Source organism: Astatotilapia calliptera, chromosome 14, assembly GCF_964374335.1.
Source record: "Astatotilapia calliptera chromosome 14, fAstCal68.1, whole genome shotgun sequence".
Lineage (NCBI taxonomy): Eukaryota > Metazoa > Chordata > Actinopteri > Cichliformes > Cichlidae > Astatotilapia > Astatotilapia calliptera.
In genome coordinates this window covers 15,254,723-15,275,294 of record NC_137435.1, presented here as the reverse complement: position 1 = coordinate 15,275,294, position 20,572 = coordinate 15,254,723, and the positions used below count along the sequence as shown (strand labels likewise).

Genomic DNA, 20,572 nt, shown 5'->3' with positions numbered 1-20,572 from the left:
AGGCCGCTAGAAAAGCTGCAACCACCAAGTACCTGCAGAGGGTCAGGCAAGTCCTGAGGAGTCAGCTGAATGGTAAGAACAAGATCCGGGCCATCAACACGTACGCCCTGCCCGTGATCAGGTACCCTGCTGGGGTAATAGGCTGGCCAAAGGAGGAGATAGAAGCCACTGACATAAAGACAAGAAAGCTCCTTACCGTGCATGGAGGGTTTCACCCCAAGTCCAGCACCCTGAGGCTGTACGCTAAGCGGAAGGAAGGGGGCCGGGGACTGGTGAGTGTCAGCACCACAGTCCAGGATGAGACAACGAACATCCAAGAATACATTGGGAAGATGGCCCCAACTGACCGAGTGCTCAGTGAATACCTCAGGCAGCAGAAACCCAAGAAAGAGGAGGGAGACGAGGAACCATCATGGAAGGACAGGCCCCTGCACGGTATGTACCACCGGCAGATAGAGGAGGTGGCTGATATCCAGAAATCCTACCAGTGGCTGGACAAAGCCGGACTGAAAGACAGCACAGAGGCACTAATCATGGCAGCACAAGAACAAGCTCTGAGCACAAGATCCATAGAGGCTGGGGTCTATCACACCAGGCAAGACCCCAGGTGCAGGCTGTGTAAAGATGCCCCAGAGACAATCCAGCACATAACAGCAGGGTGCAAGATGCTAGCAGGCAAGGCATACATGGAACGCCATAACCAAGTGGCCGGCATAGTGTACAGGAACATCTGTGCCGAGTATAATCTGGAAGTCCCGAGGTCAAAATGGGAGATGCCCCCAAGGGTGGTGGAGAATGACCGAGCTAAGATCCTGTGGGACTTCCAGATACAGACGGACAAAATGGTGGTGGCTAACCAACCGGACATAGTGGTGGTAGACAAACAGAAGAAGACGGCCGTAGTGATCGATGCAGCGGTTCCGAATGACAGCAATATCAGGAAGAAGGAACACGAGAAGCTGGAGAAATACCAAGGGCTCAGAGAAGAGCTCGAGAGGATGTGGAGGGTGAAGGTAACGATGGTCCCCGTGGTAATCGGAGCACTAGGTGCGGTGACTCCCAAGCTAGGCGAGTGGCTCCAGCAGATCCCGGGAACAACATCGGAGATCTCTGTCCAGAAGAGCGCAGTCCTGGGAACAGCTAAGATACTGCGCAGGACCCTCAAGCTCCCAGGCCTCTGGTAGAGGACCCGAGCTTGAAGGATAAACCGCCCGCAGGGGCGTGCTGGGTGTTATATATATATATATATATATATATATATATATATATATATATATATAGATAGATAGATAGATATATGTATGTGTGTGTGTGTGTGTGTGTGTGTGTGTGTGTGTGTGTGTGTGTGTGTGTGTGTGTGTGTGTGTGTGTATTAATGACTTGTAGAAACTCCCACTCTTTGTCTGTGTGCAAAGTCATCCAGGTCATTGTAGTCTAAGGAGGCAGACAGTTGATGTCGTAAACTGTGGTTTACAACTAGAGATGGACCGATCTGATATTACGTATCGGTATCGGTCCGATACTGACCTAAATTACTGGATCGGATATCGGAGAAAAATAAAAAATGTAATCCGATCCATTAAATATCACGAAAGCACCTCACAAAACTTGCAACACGCCGTAACTCACCTCAGAACGTTAGCACGTCGGAGCAGTATGCATCACGTGATAGAGCGGCTGTGGCATGCGGGACCTGTCGGTGGTCTGGATAGCATTTGGAGCTTCGCTAGCAACCCGGCATTTCATCTCCGACAAAGTTATCCCGAGAGAAGTAAAGCAAGTGTGTAAGTCCATCTCTGAATGTTTGTAAAGCATTCCTGCGTTAAGCTTAACAAACGACTGCGTCTTCTTGCTGCTACTTCAATCATGAAACTGCTTAATGATCAGCTGATCGGCTTTTCTGTGCGAGTCCGTGTCTCTAGTTTGCTTTTGGCCCACTTTGCACCAGAAAGAGGAAACCAGTGGCTGAACAACAGCAGCACGTTTAAGCTTGATAAGCTGTTGTTAGAATTTATTTAATATTACTTTCTACTCGAGGATCTTTTTCTACGTAGCTGACGCTGGTAACTGTGCAGGGGCGGATCTAGCAAAGTTTAGCCAGGGGGGCCGATAGGGCATTAACAGGGAAAAGGGGGCACAAAGACATACTTTTCTTTCTTATTCTCATTTAAAATGTCTAGCTTTTAATAAATAATTATCTGACACCCAAAGTTTTAATTTGATGCAAAATGAATAGAAGTCCATTACTGTATATAGTGACTATTAAGTCTAATATATACAGTGGGGCAAAAAAGTATTTAGTCAGCCACCGATTGTGCAAGTTCCCCCACTTAAAATGATGACAGAGGTCAGTAATTTGCACCAGAGGTACACTTCAACTGTGAGAGACAGAATGTGAAAAAAAAATCCATGAATTCACATGGTAGGATTTGTAAAGAATTTATTGGTAAATCAGGGTGGAAAATAAGTATTTGGTCACCTCAAACAAGGAAAATCTCTGGCTCTCACAGACCTGTAACGTCTTCTGTAAGAAGCTTTTCTGTCCCCCACTCGTTACCTGTATGAATGGCACCTGTTTGAACTCATCATCTGTATAAAAGACACCTGTCCACAGCCTCAAACAGTCAGACTCCAAACTCCGCCATGGCCAAGACCAAAGAGCTTTCGAAGGACACCAGGAAAAGTATTGTAGACCTGCACCAGACTGGGAAGAGTGAATCTACAATAGGCAAGCAGCTTGGTGTGAAAAAATCAACTGTGGGAGCAATCATCAGAAAATGGAAGACATACAAGACCACTGATAAGCTCCCTCGATCTGGGGCTCCACGCAAGATCTCATCCCGTGGGGTCAAAATGATCATGAGAACGGTGAGCAAAGATCCCAGAACCACACAGGGGGACCTGGTGAATGACCTGCAGAGAGCTGGGACCAAAGTAACAAAGGTCACCATCAGTAACACACTACAACGGCAGGGAATCAAATCCCGCAGTGCCAGACGTGTTCCGCTGCTGAAGCCAGTGCATGTCCAGGCCCGTCTGAAGTTTGCCAGAGAGCACATGGATGATACAGCAGAGGATTGGGAGAATGTCATGTGGTCAGATGAAACCAAAGTAGAACTTTTTGATATAAACTCAACTCGTCGTGTTTGGAGGAAGAAGAATACTGAGTAGCATCCCAAGAACACCATACCTACTGTGAAGCATGGGGGTGGAAACATCATGCTATGGGGCTGTTTTTCTGCCAAGGGGACAGGACGACTGATCCGTGTTAAGGACAGAATGAATGGGGCCATGTATCGTGAGATTTTGAGCCAAAACCTCCTTCCATCAGTGAGAACTTTGAAGATGAAACGAGGCTGGGTCTTCCAACATGACAATGATCCAAAACACACCGCCCGGGCAACAAAGGAGTGGCTCCGTAAGAAGCATTTGGAAGTCCTGGAGTGGCCTAGCCAGTCTCCAGACCTCAACCCCATAGAAAATCTGTGGCGGGAGTTGAAAGTCCGTGTTGCTTGGCGACAGCCCCAAAACATCACTGCTCTCGAGAAGATCTGCATGGAGGAATGGGCCAAAATACCAGCTACTGTGTGTGCAAACCTGGTAAAGACCTATAGTAAACGTTTGACCTCTGTTATTGCCAACAAAGGTTATGTTGCAAAGTATTGAGTTGTATTTTTGTTATTGACCAAATACTTATTTTCCACCCTGATTTACGAATAAATTCTTTACAAATCCTACCATGTGGATTCATGGATTTTTTTTTTCACATTCTGTCTCTCACAGTTGAAGTGTACCTCTGGTGCAAATTACTGACCTCTGTCATCATTTTAGGTGGGGGAACTTGCACAATCGGTGGCTGACTAAATACTTTTTTGCCCCACTGTATATACCCTAGTAAGCTATAGTACTTTTTCCTTTGGGAAGGTACCATCTGTGCAGTCTGCAATTTTGTTGAAGAAAGATGTTGAATCTATTTAATATTTCTTGAAAAATAATTGATTTCTGTTCATTTTTTTTCACATTGCATCAAATTAAGGTTGATTACGTCGATTAAGCATCATGAGGTGGAGCGTGAGGGGTGGTTCCCTATTTTTTATTTATTTATTTTTGTTGTTGCTGGGAGTTGGAACCCTATTAGTTAGGTTGCTTAATATTTACGCTAAGTACTCTTTAAAATACCAGAATAGGGAGGATGGTGTAGGTTTAAGTTTATTAGATTGATCAGTATTGCTGAACTATGAAATATATTTTTTTGCATACAGGTATAACAGAATAGCTTTAGTGTAGTTGTTGTTTTAAACTTGAGTATGAACTTATACAAAATGCAGCAAGATATTTAAAAAACAGTTTTGTTGATTAAAACACACTATATCGGATTAATATCGGTATCGGCAGATATCCAAATTTATGATATCGGTATCGGTATCGGACATAAAAAAGTGGTATCGTGCCATCTCTATTTACAACATTAACTGTCTGCCATGTATAATCCAGTTTTGAGATCCCTTCCTAGACGCTTTAACACCCACTCACATCCTGGGTCTTTTGACCTCAGGACATCACATGATAGTGTTGGGCTAGGTTTCACAGCAGGTTCACCTGAAACCTTGGCTGATTGTGACCTACACGCGTTTTCACTCCTTGGCTCATGTGATTAGGTAGAGGATCAACAGGCGGTCCATGAGCCTCTTGGGGACACTCCCATGGGGCTTAAAATGGGACTCTCCACCAATTGCTCTTAGAACTGAAAAAGCTTCTCGAATGAGAGGTGAAACGTCTTCAGGTAACTTAAAGATGACATATGTAGTGTTTCCAAACTGTTAAAATGTGTATTGTTTACTGATGATACCACTCTGTACTGCTCAGGTAAAAACTTAGAACAGCTTCTGACTACAGCGGAAAAGGAGTTAAATATATTAAAAAACTGGTTTGATGTAAATAAGTTATCATTAAATATAAAGAAAACAAAATTGATTATTTTTGGCACTAGACAAATGAAAAATGTATCTAAAATAAGGGTTAATGGAATTGAAATTGAAAGAGTGTACGAAAATAAATTTCTTGGAGTGATAATTGATGATAAGCTGAGTTGGAAGTCTCATATAAACCACGTGAAAACAAAAATGTCAAAAACCATTGCTATTCTCTATAAAACAAAGCATGTCCTGAACAAAAAATCATTATACACACTTTATTGTACTCTGTTGCTTCCATATATGACTTACTGTCTGGAGATATGGGGTAATGCATATAAAACGAACACTCTTCCTATTTTCAAGTTACAAAAAAGAGCTATAAGAATTATAAACCAATCAAACTATATAGAACCAACTAACATTTTGTTTATTAATCTGAATACCCTGAAATTTTATGATTTAGTTGAATATAAAATGGCACAGATAATGTATAAAGCACAAAATAACTTGCTTTGCCCCAGTACTCAGAAGCTGTTCAAAGTCAGAGAGAGTCAATATGACTTAAGGGGAACAGATTTCTTTAAAAAAAACAAGAAAAGGACAAATATAAAGCAGAGATGTGTTTCTGTTAGAGGAGTTAACCCGTGGAATAGTTATGACAGTGATTTAAAAAGGTGTAGTTCATTTTCCTTGTTTAAAAACATGTTTAAAAATAGAGTATTAGAAAAATATATAAATCAAGAATGAAAAGAGCAAAAAGGAGAAAAAAAAACAACCTCTTGATTCTTTTGCTTTGATGTAGTTACTTATCTAAGGTGGAAAGTTTTTTTTTCTTTGTTTTTTTTGTTTGTTTGTTTGTTTGTTTGTTTGTTTGGTTTTTGCTTTGTTTTATTATTTTCTTCAAGCCCTGTGTACAGGAGCTGCATACAAAAAGATATTTTGTGAAAAGGGTTGGCGTAATAAGCAAATGCTTCAGCCAATACCTTTTGATTAGCCTTGTCTCATGCTTTCTTTCTTTATGGTAGATTTTTGTTCTGTTTTCACTGTTTGTTTGTTTTTTCACTGTTTTCACTGAGATTTGAATTTGAATGCTAATCAATAAAATCAAAAAAAAAAAAAAAAAAAGAAGTCCAAGCCCCTTAGACATACTCTTTATTATTTGTGGTCTTTGCTAAATGGGTGAATCGCAACAATTTTTTTTTTTTTTTACAAACTTTACAAAGGTGGTGAAAATCTTAACCAAGCATAGTCGCTCTTGTGACAGGCTGTGGTCCACTGACCTTGCCAGTGTCGGTGGTTTCTAGATTTAAATTCCTCTTACTGTGAGCATCCAGCCATGCCCATTATGTCTCTGTCCCTGTCAGCCTCTGGGGAAGAAAATGGAGGCCAGAGCCAAATAGTATAGAGTCCTTGGCAGGAAACGTAATGGCAAGTGCAGACAGCATTTTTTTGACTTTGCTAATCCTCCCTAAAACCTTGGATTTACATATTTTCATTAACTTCGGTCTTATAAGACAAGTGCTTGGCGTGGACATACGTTAGACAGAACAGAAGAACCAGATACACTCTAAGTCTAAATGTCACATGCCAATCTTTGCTCTGCTGAAAGCCTGAAGAAATCTGTTTTGACTGACTCTTTCCCAACAGCGCATACTTGCTGTGTTTGTAGTGCACCGACAGGATAAACTACAACCAGCATGCTTCACTTTTGGCCGATGCAAAACCTATCATATCTCATATCTCATATCTTAAACTGATTATATACCTAAAGAGAGTTACCATGCTGCAGGTTTCCAAAACAGATGCTTAAACGACTCTTTATTACTGTGTATGGGGCCACAAATGTTCAAATAGTGTGGAAGAAGCATAGTTGTGACCAAATTTGCCCCATATGTTCTCTGCTTAGTACTTCATTTTGTCATTTCCTAATCTTAATGTTTACACACAGTTAAACCTTTTAACCGTTTTTTCCATTAATGGTTTTCTATCGCATTCTCCCGTCTATTCATGTGATGGCTTCATTCATGTGAATGATACAGTTTCACGGGAGAGTTACTTTGATATGTGACTGTTAAGCATCTCTGTACAGTAGCTAATAGCTGATCTTCATGTTGACTGCCAAGCTGTGACTTGAGTTCAGTAGTTTCAGTTTAATAATTTTATTACACATCATAATCATGCACTTTTTCCTAACTATAGCATACTCACAGCATTACACAAAACCTCAGGCTGGTTTTAACTGGAAGAAACTAAACCTACTGTGCTTGTTAAGCATATATCTTTGGTGCTTTGAAGAACGAACCAGGAAAGCACTTTTCTAGTTTAACCTTGAAGCAGTTGCTTGGAAAAAGTATGCTAATTAGTTGTAATCATTAATTACAAGACTAGGGGGTCATACCAGTTTTTCTTGTCAGTAACCTTTGCACAATGTTATTACCTCCAATGAAGTAGTTATCTTTTTTTTAGTGTTTGCGTGCGTGTGTTTCTCTCTGCCTGTGAACACGATAGCTCAAAAAGACTGGTGTCATTTCTGATAAAACTTTGTAGAGTGTAGAGCAGGGTCACGTTAACGATCCATTAAAATGTGTCTTACATCCACCAAAATCTTCAATGTCAACTAAATGATTTATTGGTCAAAATTGACAAAAAGCCGCACAACGTAGAAGCTATGATCCTGATCTGAAGTGTTGTGTGTATTGTCAGGATAAAAAGTACCATGTAAAGATTTAAAATATCATGTCACAGTTGACCTCTGACCTCTCCTCCAAAGCCAACAGATTGAATTCAAGGTCAAAGTGACAATTATGCTATATAGAACCATTTAAAATGGTTTCTTACTGTAATTATTTATATTGACAACATATAGGCATATATGGAATTATACTGATATCACCTCTTCAAGGTCAAATAAGGTCAAACTTTCACAAAAAGTCTTATCTTTGAAACTATGCTTTAAATTCTACTGCTTTTGTTTGTATTGGCAGCATTTAGGAAATTATGCTGGTAAATGTGGATTCTAAACATCTATTCTCTCTCTATATATATATAGGGAGTGCAGAATTATTAGGCAAGTTGTATTTTTGAGGAATAATTTTATTATTGAATAACAACCATGTTCTCAATGAACCCAAAAAACTCATTAATATCAAAGCCGAATGTTTTTGGAAGTAGTTTTTAGTTTTAGCTATTTTAGGGGGATATCTGTGTGTGCAGGTGACTATTACTGTGCATAATTATTAGGCAACTTAACAAAAAACAAATATATACCCATTTCAATTATTTATTTTTACCAGTGAAACCAATATAACATCTCCACATTCACAAATACACATTTCTGACATTCAAAAACAAAACAAAAACAAATCAGCGACCAATATAGCCACCTTTCTTTGCAAGGACACTCAAAAGCCTGCCATCCATGGATTCTGTCAGTGTTTTGATCTGTTCACCATCAACATTGCGTGCAGCAGCAACCACAGCCTCCCAGACACTGTTCAGAGAGGTGTACTGTTTTCCCTCCTTGTAAATCTCACATTTGATGATGGACCACAGGTTCTCAATGGGGTTCAGATCAGGTGAACAAGGAGGCCATGTCATTAGTTGTTCTTCTTTTATACCCTTTCTTGCCAGCCACGCTGTGGAGTACTTGGACGCGTGTGATGGAGCATTGTCCTGCATGAAAATCATGTTTTTCTTGAAGGATGCAGACTTCTTCCTGTACCACTGCTTGAAGAAGGTGTCTTCCAGAAACTGGCAGTAGGACTGGGAGTTGAGCTTGACTCCATCCTCAACCCGAAAAGGCCCCACAAGCTCATCTTTGATGATACCAGCCCAAACCAGTACTCCACCTCCACCTTGCTGGCGTCTGAGTCGGACTGGAGCTCTCTGCCCTTTACCGATCCAGCCACGGGCCCATCCATCTGGCCCATCAAGACTCACTCTCATTTCATCAGTCCATAAAACCTTTCCTCAGATATTTTTATTAAAGTTTCTGCATCCATTTTTACAAAAGACAAATTGAACTATATGCCGTTTTCTTTTTGAAGAACATAAAACAATATGAAACATATTGGGGGCGCTGTTAGACACTACGGTGTGAAGACGTGTCTCCCGGGGCTCTGCAAAGCAGTGACAAAAATATTGTTTTAAGACGCATCCGCACTTTCTATATCAGCCCTGTGGGCTCTAAATAACCCTTTTTGCCGTTGAGCACCCGCTTGTTTATTTATTTTCACTTTTTCACTCTCTGAGGTCGGGAAACCTACTTTTGACAACTTCTGGGAAAGGCCGCAGGAGTTTCTTTCCTGGTTGGCTGTGGTGACCGTAGCGGCTGCGTCCGGACAATCAAGTTCTCTCACTAAAAGTCTCACCATTTGCTCTTTATTCTTTTTCTGCACAATGGCAGATAAGAGGGAGCAACGTCGAAAACGGGGTCAGGCCGGCGCAGGTGGTTCACAGAGCCCGGAGCTGGGTCGCGAATCTCAACGTGACGCGGCTATCACAGAGAGCAGCTACGAGCAGGGTGCGGGCGCACCGCTCGGCGAAGTCACATTTACCAGAGCATTGGAGGTTCTGAAACGGGACATCTGCGACAAGCTTGAATGCAAGATTGATACGGTTACCCATACACTGCGGTCAGAAATATCATCTGTGAAGGCTGAGTTTAAAGCTGCTATAACCACCCTACAGGCCACCGTTAATGCACAAGGGACTACCATTAAAGATTTGGAGCTTTCAGCTACAACCTGCAGTGACGACCTGACTTCTCTTCAATCTGCTGTAAGTGTCCTAACGGAGGAGGTCAGACAACTGCAAGATAAATGTGAGGATCTAGAAGGAAGATCAAGGCGTAATAATATTTGCCTTATTGGCATCCCCGAGGGTTTGGAGACTTCTAACCCTAGGGAGTTTATTTCCCATCTCCTGCAAGATCTTCTGAAACTGAATGAAGCACCTTTGTTAGATCGGGTTCACAGGTCCCTTGGACCAAAGCCCAGAGAGGGAGCGCCTCCTCGCCCACTCCTCATTAGAGTCCACTACTTCCATGTCAAGGAACAGCTGCTACGTCTTGCAGGGGCAAACTCTCCTCTACTTTACCAGGGCAGAAGGATCTCCATCTTTCCAGACTTCACACCTGCAGTGGCTAAAAAACGTTCACAGTTTACTGGTGTCAAGCGCCTTCTGCACTCTTGTCCTGGGATCAAGTTCGACCTGTTCTATCTGAGGGTGACACTTCCAGATGGAGTTGTACGTAAGTTTACTGATCCTGCATCTGCCACGGACTTTGCCAATAAGATCCTGGGGGGCCCTGCCTCTCAGGGCACATAAGTGTCTTAGCCCATGGGCTAATATGTCCATCTTGGTTAATTTCTGTGAAAAAATTTTTAAAATAACATATCTATGTTTATTAGAGGTGAGCTTGATTTATAGGATGTGTCTTGTTCTAATACATTTTCATACAATCCTTGATTTGTCTCTGCCTTGTAATGCAAGGAGCTCAAACTCAACTGGGACTTCGAATGGTTGGGAGGAAGTGCTCGGGGGTGTGTTTGGTGGGGGTGCGCGCAGCTTGTGAGGGAAGATGCTTCAGCATTTAGGGGGAAGTTTGGGTGCTCTTTGTTTTTTATGTTGTACTGTTCTGTACACTGACTTTGTTTTTTCTGTGTTTTTCATCGGTCAGCTTTGGTTTTTTTCAACCTATGTTCTAACATGGTATCGCAATTAAATATTAATAATCAACAAGCAGGTCACTCATTTAAGTTCTGTAGCTGGAATTGTAAAGGTCTGAACCAACCTATTAAAAGGAGCAAGGTCCTCCATCATTTGCAATTTTTGGGCGCCCAGGTTGTGTTTTTACAAGAAACATACCTAAAAATTTCAGATCATTTTAGACTTCGTAAGGGGTGGGTGGGCCAACTCTCTACATTTAAATCCAAAGTTCGTGGTGTTGCTATTTTAATACAGAAATCAGTGCCATTTGTTTCTTCTAATGTTATAGCGGACCAGAATGATAGATTCATTATTGTGAGTGGTAGTATTTTGAACACTAAATTCATTTTTGCCAATGTCTATGCTCCCAATTGGAACGATCCAAATTTTTTTAGTACTTTTTTCACTAAAATTCCTGACTTGTCTTCCCACTATTTGGTTCTTGGTGGCGATTTTAATTGTTGGCTCGGGCCGCTAGATCGATCCTCAAATAAGCCTGGTAGGCAATCCAACTCTTCCAAAATTATTAATATGTTCCTTAAAGAATTTTCTGTTATTGATACCTGGCGTTTTCTCAACCCCACACGTAGAGAGTACACCTTTTTCTCCCCTGTTCATCATACATACACTCGTATTGATTACTTTCTACTGGACAGTCGACTTACTTCACAGATTCGCTCTTGCTCTCATAGTGCTATTGTCATTTCAGATCATGCTCCGTTGACTCTAGATTTGGCAGTGGGCCAAAGTTCTCCACCAGCTCCATGGCGTTTGAATACACGCTTGCTGTCAGACGATAAGTTCACCACAATTGTGAATTCCAAGATAGACTTATTTATAGAGACAAACATTACACCCGGAATATCACCCTCCATTTTGTGGGAAACGTTTAAGGCTTTTATCAGGGGACATATTATATCTTATGCTGGTTTTGAGGCAAATCAAAGGAAAGCAAAGTTGTCCGAGCTCATAATACGCATATCGCAATTAGATGAGTTGTATGCTGTCTGCCCGGCACCAGAGGTCTATAATGACAGGCTGTCTTTGCAGACTGAGTTTGATCACCTGTCCTCTGCTCGGGCTGAAGAGATGTTGTTGAAGTGTCAGTACTCCCAGTATGAGTATGGGGATAAGGCCAGTAAACTGCTCTCCCATCAGCTTCGTAGTGCAGCAGCTGCACATTCCATTCCTCGGATTCAGACATCAAGCGGTGTTTCTACGGATCCTAAAATAATTAATGACCAATTTCGAGACTTTTATTCATCTCTCTATGCGTCTGAGTGTGCATTTAGCACTGAGGCTTTGGACTCATTTTTCAATCATCTTAAGCTCCCATCAATTGATCAGACACACAGCCTTCAGCTGGAGGGACCAGTAACTGTAGAAGAGATCCTGCAAGCTACCAGCAAATTGCAGTGTTCTAAGTGTCCCGGACAGGACGGGTTTCCTGTTGAGTTCTATCGTAAATTTATGCCTAAACTGGCCCCGCTCATGATAAATATGTATAAGCATTCACTGGAAGTTGGATCCCTCCCACCCTCTCTACTGCAGGCATCTATATCCTTGATCTTAAAAAAGGATAAGGATCCATTACAATGTGGCTCATACCGTCCCATTTCTTTGTTAAATGTGGACTATAAAATCCTTGCTAAACTTGTAGCGATGCGTGTGGAAGCAGTCTTGCCATCTGTAATTAACCCGGATCAAACAGGCTTTATTAAAGGGAGATATGCCTTCTCTAACCTTAGACGTTTGTTTAATGTTCTTTACAATCCCTCAGACTCCAACAGCCCTGAGTTTGGGATCAGTTTAGATGCTGAGAAGACTTTTGACAGGGTTGAGTGGGGATACCTTTTTTATGTTTTGGATAAATTCGGCTTTGGTAAAATAATCATCTCCTGGTTGAAACTTCTTTATACTTCCCCGCTTGCTGCTGTCAAAACAAATGGCACATGTTCTGACTTTTTTCCTCTGTTTAGGGAGACTAGGCAGGGCTGTTGCCGTTGCTCTTTGCAATTGCAATTGAGCCCCTGGCCATATCGCTGAGATCAAACCCAGGTATCACCGGGGTTACTAGAAATGGTATAGAACAAAGGGTCTCCTTATACGCAGATGATTTGCTTCTTTATATCTCAGAACCAGCATCCTCATTTCCTTTGGTGCTCTCAATACTTGAACAGTTTAGCCTTATTTCTGGCTATAAGCTGAATCTCGCTAAGAGTGAACTGTTCCCCCTGAATGCTGCTGCACAGAAATATCAGTGCACAGCACTGCCTTTTCGAGTTGTATCGGACAACTTCACATATTTAGGGGTTAAAATTACAAGTCAATTTCATGCTCTTATCAAGCTTAATTTCGACCCACTTGTGGAGAAAGTTAGGCAGGATTTGGACAGATGGTCTCTACTCCATCTGTCTGTAGCAGGCGCATAAATACAATTAAAATGAATATCCTCCCCAGATTTTCTTTTCTTTTTCAGTGTGTCCCTGTATTTATCCCAATTTCCTTTTTTGTTAAATTAGACAAGATTCTGTCTGGGTTCATTTGGAACAAAAAAAACCCTAGAATACGCAAGATATATCTTCAAAGACCGAAAAAGATGGGGGGGATGGCTTTACTAAACCTTATGTTCTATTATTGGGAATGTAATATTCGTATTCTCAGGTACTGGCTACAGGGGGAAGGCATGAATAATGCCCCGGCCTGGCTGAGTTTGGAGACTTCTTCTTGTGCCTCATCCTCTTTACCAGCCCTGATTTATGCCCAAAAGCAGCCTCCGAGTGCAGGTTCTTATAATAACTCTATTGTCAAAGTTACCTTGAAAATATGGTATCAATTTCGTCGTTATTTTAAGTTGACCTTTTTTTCCCTTCAGTCACCCATTTTGAAAAATCCCTCTTTTCAGCCTTCGCTAGTTGATGGTGCTTTTTATTTGTGGGCCTCCTTGGGTATCAGGTCTTTTTCTGATCTGTACATTCAGAATACATTTGCCTCCTTTGAACAGCTCTCATTGAAATTTGGCCTTCCAAAAAGTCACTTTTTTCGCTACTTACAAATCTGGAGTTTTGTTAAGGAGAAATCCTCTCAGTTCCCATCTAGACCTCCTTATCATGACTTTGATAACCTTCTATCGCCCCCCCCCCCCCCCCCCCCCACCCCCCCGTCATCACAGGGCCTGATCTCTTGTTTGTATGGGAGAATATGTTCCTTTGGCAACTCCTCAATCTCGGCTATTAAAATGGCATGGGAGCAAGATTTGGGGTGTGTGCTTCAGGATGACTCTTGGGATAAAATTCTTTACCGGGTCCATGGTTCCTCATTATGTGCCAAACACGGGCTGATTCAATGTAAGATTTTGCACCGTGTACAATGGACTAAAGCCAGACTAGCTCAAATATACCCCAACCTTAGCCCTGATTGCGACCGTTGTCATCAAACACCTGCCTCTCTAATACATATGTTTTGGTCATGTCCATCCCTCAAACAATACTGGATTAATATTTTTCTGACTTTATCAAAGACCATCCAGCTAACCCTCCAACCTGTGCCCTTAACTGTTTTGTTTGGGGTTCTTCCTGATACAGTTGCCTTGCCGACGCCCCAAGCGGATCTGGTAGCATTTCTCACCTTATTGGCAAGACGCAGAATATTGTTATGTTGGAAGTCCCCTTCTCCCCCATCCTGGGAAATCTGGATCAGAGACGCTTTGCATTTTAGCAAACTCGAAAAGATTAAATTCACCCTGCGTGGGTCTATGGCCAAATTTTTTAAGACCTGGCAACCCTTGTTTGACCATGTTCAGACTTTGCGGTCTCGCAACGCTCCCAATTAGCCAGCTTAGACTTTATTAGATTTTATTTTATCTTATGTTTAAGTAAGATGTTTAAGTTTAAGTATATGGACTCTATTGTGCCTGCGCCTTATGATGGCTTACTTACCTACTTTATACATATTTCTTTTCTCTTACAGAATTGACTTATCTCTACAACTAAGCTGACCACTCATTATGTTTGTGTTTTATTTGTGTTTTTTTTTTGTTTTGGTTTTTCTTGGTTTGTGTGTTTTGTTTTTTCTGTGTCTGTGTGGGGGTGTGGGCTTTGAAACTCTCCACATATCTCTTGTACACTCAAGAACTGTTATCTTGTACTCCAGGGTTTGCTACTCGTATTATTAGATTTGACCCTTTCTTTTTTCTTTTTGTACACCCACTGATACTCCTATAATTATGAGGTGGGAGTGTATGTTTCATATTGTTTTATGTTCTTCATAAAACCTTAGAAAAACCAGTCTTGAGATATTTCTTGGCCCAGTCTTGACGTTTCAGCTTGTGTGTCTTGTTCAGTGGTGGTCGTCTTTCAGCCTTTCTTACCTTGGCCATGTCTCTGAGTATTGCACACCTTGTGCTTTTGGGCACTCCAGTGATGTTGCAGCTCTGAAATATGGCCAAACTGGTGGCAAGTGGCATCTTGGCAGCTGCACGCTTGACTTTTCTCAGTTCATGGGCAGTTATTTTGCGCCTTGGTTTTTCCACACGCTTCTTGCGACCCTGTTGACTATTTTAAATGAAACGCTTGATTGTTCGATGATCACGCTTCAGAAGCTTTGCAATTTTGAGACTGCTGCATCCCTCTGCAAGATATCTCACTATTTTTGACTTTTCTGAGCCTGTCAAGTCCTTCTTTTGACCCATTTTGCCAAAGGAAAGGACGTTGCCTAATAATTATGCACACCTGATATAGGGTGTTGATGTCATTAGACCACACCCCTTCTCATTACAGAGATGCACATCACCTAATATGCTTAACTCATTCACTGCCAGCCATTGGCAGTGAATGAGTTAAACCCATTGACTCATTCACTGCAATTGACGGCTATAGACGTCAATTGCAGTGAATGAGTTAATTGGTAGTAGGCTTTCAAGACTATACAGCTTGGAGTAAGACAACATGCATGAAGAGGATGATGTGGACAAAATACTCATTTGCCTAATAATTCTGCACTCCCTGTACATCCATCCATCTTCATCCACTTTATCCGGGGCCGGGTCGCGGGGGCAGCAGCCTAAGCAGAGAAGCCCAGACCTCCCTCTCCCCAGCCACCTCCTCCAGCTTATCCGGGGGAACACCAAGGCGTTCCCAGGCCAGCCGAGAGATATAATCTCTCCAGCGTGTCCTGGGTCTGCCCCGGGGCCTCCTCCCAGTGGGAGATGCCCGGAACACCTCACCCAGGAGGCATCCAGGAGGCATCCTTGTCAGATGCCCGAACCACCTCAGCTGGCTCCTTTCGATGTGGAGCAGCAGCGGCTCTACTCTGAGCCCCTCCCTCTCTATATATATTTATCCATATTATAGATTTTATTAAAATGTAATGTTCCTTTTGACCTCTGATCTCACTTTTACAATTCACATTTGCCTTTTTTAAACCTGACCCCAAAATATCTTTAAAGAAAGTCTTGTCAAGCCTCCATTACCTATTCCTGTTAAGGTAATCTGTAATTTCACAGAACTACAAACTTATTAAAGTATTTTTAAAAACAACAAAGTAAACAAAATGAATATATACAAAATGCAATACTGAAAGTAAATACTGCCCATGGAGTGAGCTGCCTTGATGGAGTTTTGCCATTTGTTTTTGTCCATTTTTGCATTTTTGTTAAGTTCAATATATGTAATTGTGTATTAATGTATTATTATTATTATTTATTTTATTAATTTATTTCTTTATTTATTTGGGGGGTTTTTTTTGGGGGGGGGGGGGGGTGAACTTTACCTTATCTTTTATCCACTGATAGATCTTCGTCCAAGTTAATGGTGGCCATTTATTGTCTGTCTTATTAATACCATCCATTAGATTATTGTTTGAATCTTGGCTCGCTGCATTTTCCACCATTTTTAAGATGTTTGGCATCGCAGCTAAATTAACTTAACCTTTGGCTCCGTCATTGCACAGCCTTCACTATTCTCCACCAGCCTCTCCATGTCTCTGCCAGTGTCTGGTTTGTCCTTGGCAATGTTGCACACATCCAGCTGTCTGTCTCAGCTTTTCAGGAGACACGAACTGATCATCGATCTCCATGTATACGAAACACATTAGATTTTTTAGTGCCTTTATTTTGTCTAAGCTTTGACAGTAATGGTGCAGGAACGTGCAAAATAAGAGCTGCAAAGACAAACCCATAAATATGACAAATCACTATAGTAAATGAGGAATCTGCCCACTTCCCACTTAAATAGTATTTGTTTTTCTTCGATTACCGCCGAGCAATAATAACCTTCGGAATATTTTGAATAGATAATCACCTTGATTTATCTTCTTATAGTTAACATTTCCCACTAGATGTCAAATTGAAAAACAGTGTTGTTATTTAGGGAACTTTTTGCTTTGTGAGTCTAGACTTAGACGAATCTACAGCTAAATAAAATCTAAGATCTGCGTAGGTTATATTTTAACAGCAGGGACGTCAACTGAAACGGACTCCAACTGTAAGCAAGTGAGTTTAACTAGCATAACAATCAATTGTTAACAAAGGTGAACAAAGGCGATTATTTATAGGCATGTTTCTTTAGAATGAATTGTCGCACGCCTTTCTGATTAAGGAGGAGGCGGGAGCAGCAGAAAATGCGTTTGGGAACCGTGCGGTGGTTTTGTGTGTGCGCACCTCCCCTCTCGCGCGTAAAGAGCCTCCTTTCTCTTTACGGATCCTGTTTTCTGCTCTTCATGCCAGAGCCTGCAGCTGTCTCAGTTGCGTCCCACTGCCGCTGTTGTGGGAAATCGTCGTCCCGCGTGACGAACAGACAGCAGATTTTCCACTCCCTTAAAGTGTATCAGCGCCAGCCCGAAGGAAATCGCAACTTTTAATCAATTTCCATTACTGGAAGGAGACGGAAGGAATACCTGACAGCTCGTGACGCCCCGTCAGCGTGTTGACTGAAATCTGTCCAACTGTGAAGGCTTCAGGAATGTGGAATACAACTCAGCCTCAACGGTGAGTGCCGTAATGTGCCTGTCACTCCCCCGCTCGCTCCGTGTGTGTTCAGTCACAAGTGGTTGTCGGACTGTAGGAATTCTGCTAAATTAAGCGATTGAATGCCAAGTGTGCGCACAACTGCTTTTTGAATTCAGGCGTAGGTCATCTTTAAACAAAGCAGCCAGCCTATAGCGTGTGAAAAACAGATTAGTTCAACTGATACTAAATATTTACTCATGTGTCTTTTGCTTTCATGCAGTGAAAGGACGTTCCACTGCCCCTGACACCATGACCACAGACTTGAACTTGACCTCTCTAATGAATGTGACAGAGCTTCATAACCACACAAGAGGATGTTCCCTCACCAAGACAGGTTTCCAGTTCTATTACCTGCCCACTGTTTACATCCTAGTTTTCATTACTGGACTGGTGGGCAACAGCTTGGCCATTTGGATGTTTGTTTGCCATATGAGACCCTGGAGCAGCATCTCTGTCTACATGTTCAACCTGGCATTAGCTGACTTTTGCTACGTCCTCTCACTGCCTTTCCTCATCTTCTACTACTTCAACAAAACAGACTGGATATTCGGGGACGTTCTGTGCCGACTGCAGCGCTTTATATTCCATGTGAATCTTTATGGGAGTATTCTGTTTCTGACCTGCATCAGTGTTCACAGGTACACTGGGGTGGTGCACCCGCTCAAGTCTCTGGGTCGACTGAAGAAGAAAAATGCAGTTATTACCAGTGCACTGGTGTGGGTTTTGGTTGTTATCAGCATGTCCCCCATCCTTTACTATTCCCGGACTGGCTTAAAGCGTAACGCAACCACTTGTTACGACACCACCACAGTGGACGAGTTGCCGGGGTATTTCATCTACAGTATGACTTTGACGGTGTTTGGGTTCTGCATCCCATTTATTGTCATTTTTTGCTGCTATGGCATGATTGTCAAAGCATTAATCTGCAATGAGATGAACAATGCGCCTCTGCGGCAGAAATCCATTCACCTAGTTATCATAGTGCTTGCAGTCTTTGCCGTCTCCTACCTGCCTTTCCATGTGATGAAGAACCTCAACATGAGGGCCAGGCTGTACTTCCAAACCCCTGACATGTGTGAGTTTAATAACCGCGTCTATGCCACCTATCAGGTGACGCGGGGTCTGGCCAGCCTCAATAGCTGTGTGGATCCTATTCTGTACTTCCTGGCTGGAGACACCTTCAGGAGGAAGCTGTCACGGGCCACTAAAAAGACTTCGAGGAAAGGAGAGAATGTCCTTCAATCAAAGAGTGATGAAGCAGCGCTTAACAGCCTAACTGAGTATGTGGAGAATGGGGGCCGGAGGCTGTAATGAGATACCTGTGTGTACCAGGTTGTGGATCTCTTTTAGCTTTAGAAAACATTTTGGACTTGGCAGAAATAAATGCAGTGTGTGTGGCCTGAACACTGTATGTAGAATTCATTGGACAACAGTTTATAAAACTAGGATAAATAGTCATTTTAACCCTGTGATAAATATCGCTTGCTTGCAGCCTGTTGATATTGATAAGCTACTGTACTGTATCGTCCTGTACTTGTATTGTACTTTAAATGGTAGAGCAATCACTCTTCTTTCTTATCATTAGTAATCATTGTGATGAACCAGGCTCGGGGAAATAGGTTTTCCTACAGGCACTAAAAACCTGTTCATTTATTTGTTCAGTAAAAATAGGACTTAGAAGCACATTTTCTATTCACAAGCTGATGTTTAATAATCAATAGCTATTGAACACCTAAGAGCTTGTGCCTAAGGAAGTGGACATGGGATGATGTTTTTTTTCCTTTAGAGGAAAAAACTAAATGCACTGAACCTGAGATTGCTGCATGGATGTGCCATACAGACATTGTAATGCACTAAAATTGGGACCTCTCCCTTTAGAGGGCTATCTATCCCTCCTCCTTTCTTTCTACATCCATTACTGAAGGGGTGTGAAACGTGGTCAACTACTTTTTCATTCTGACAGCTCCGAGGTGAAGGTCTCCAACGGCTCTGTTACCGCAAGCTTTCACTCCTTTTACCTACTAAAATAATGACAGTATTTTGTGTATATGATACTAAAAATAATATCTTTGTTTCTCTTAGGTGGACTATGCAGAATATTGTGATGTTCCAGATTAGTTTTGTGTTTTTAACTGTCGCTATCTTTAGTGCAGATTTTCATACATGAGCCTACTATCAAAATCCATTATCAGTATCATCAGACTGAATCACCAGAACAGGTTCTGAGTACTCGAGTGTATATTACAAAATAAAGACTATCAGCTTTTAAATGATCTAAACGCATAAACGCACATACTTTATAACCTGCTTCGTGACTCAATCCGCATATTGAAGATTTTTTTGTATGAGATACCTCAAAGTAACTGGTGCACTGTGTCCGAGTTTTGGCAGATAATCACTTCTGTTGTGTATCTGTTGTAAACATTCTGGAGAAATTATCGGTATATATTTTACCCTGGTCTGTGTAAATGTTTGCTGTCTGTACTTCCTTTGTAAATCTGTAATGTGGTCATTTATAAGTGTCAAGGAAGGAAGTAAATTAGTTATACAGGAGATACGGGGCCACACATATCTGTGTCAGTACATCTTTGTATTTACAGTCGACAATTTATAAGCACTTGTATAATTTCACCATGTTTGTACCAGCTGCATGCACCCTCGCTTAAATGTTCGCAGAGGTGTGAGAGAACAAACGCCACTTGTTTTGGAGACATTCGTGCAGAGCTCTGTTCTCGCTGCTCCCCCTTGTTTTCATCACTGCTCTTGACTTTCTCTTTTAGCACAGCTAGGAGGAAATGAGGGGACGAGTCAGGAATAAAGAGTGGCACCTTTTCCTCCTGGCTTATCCTAAGACTTCCTTTGTGTCCGTCACAATGCCACAGACCCATTGAAGCAGACAGGGGTGTGAAGCTGTCGCCAGGACCCGGCGGCGGTGCAGTGT

At 41.9% G+C, this 20,572-nt stretch overlaps 1 protein-coding gene across 1 annotated transcript; it reads left to right on the top strand.

Annotated features, from left to right (window-relative positions):
• The first annotated feature begins 17,251 nt into the window (after positions 1-17,251).
• p2ry1 (purinergic receptor P2Y1) lies at positions 17,252-20,200 on the top strand. Its single transcript, XM_026193258.2, has 2 exons — positions 17,252-17,610; positions 17,852-20,200. The coding sequence occupies exon 2, from the start codon at positions 17,881-17,883 to the stop codon at positions 18,940-18,942; it is 1,062 nt and encodes a 353-aa protein (XP_026049043.1). The 5' UTR covers positions 17,252-17,610; positions 17,852-17,880; the 3' UTR covers positions 18,943-20,200.
• Positions 20,201-20,572: the final 372 nt, after the last annotated feature.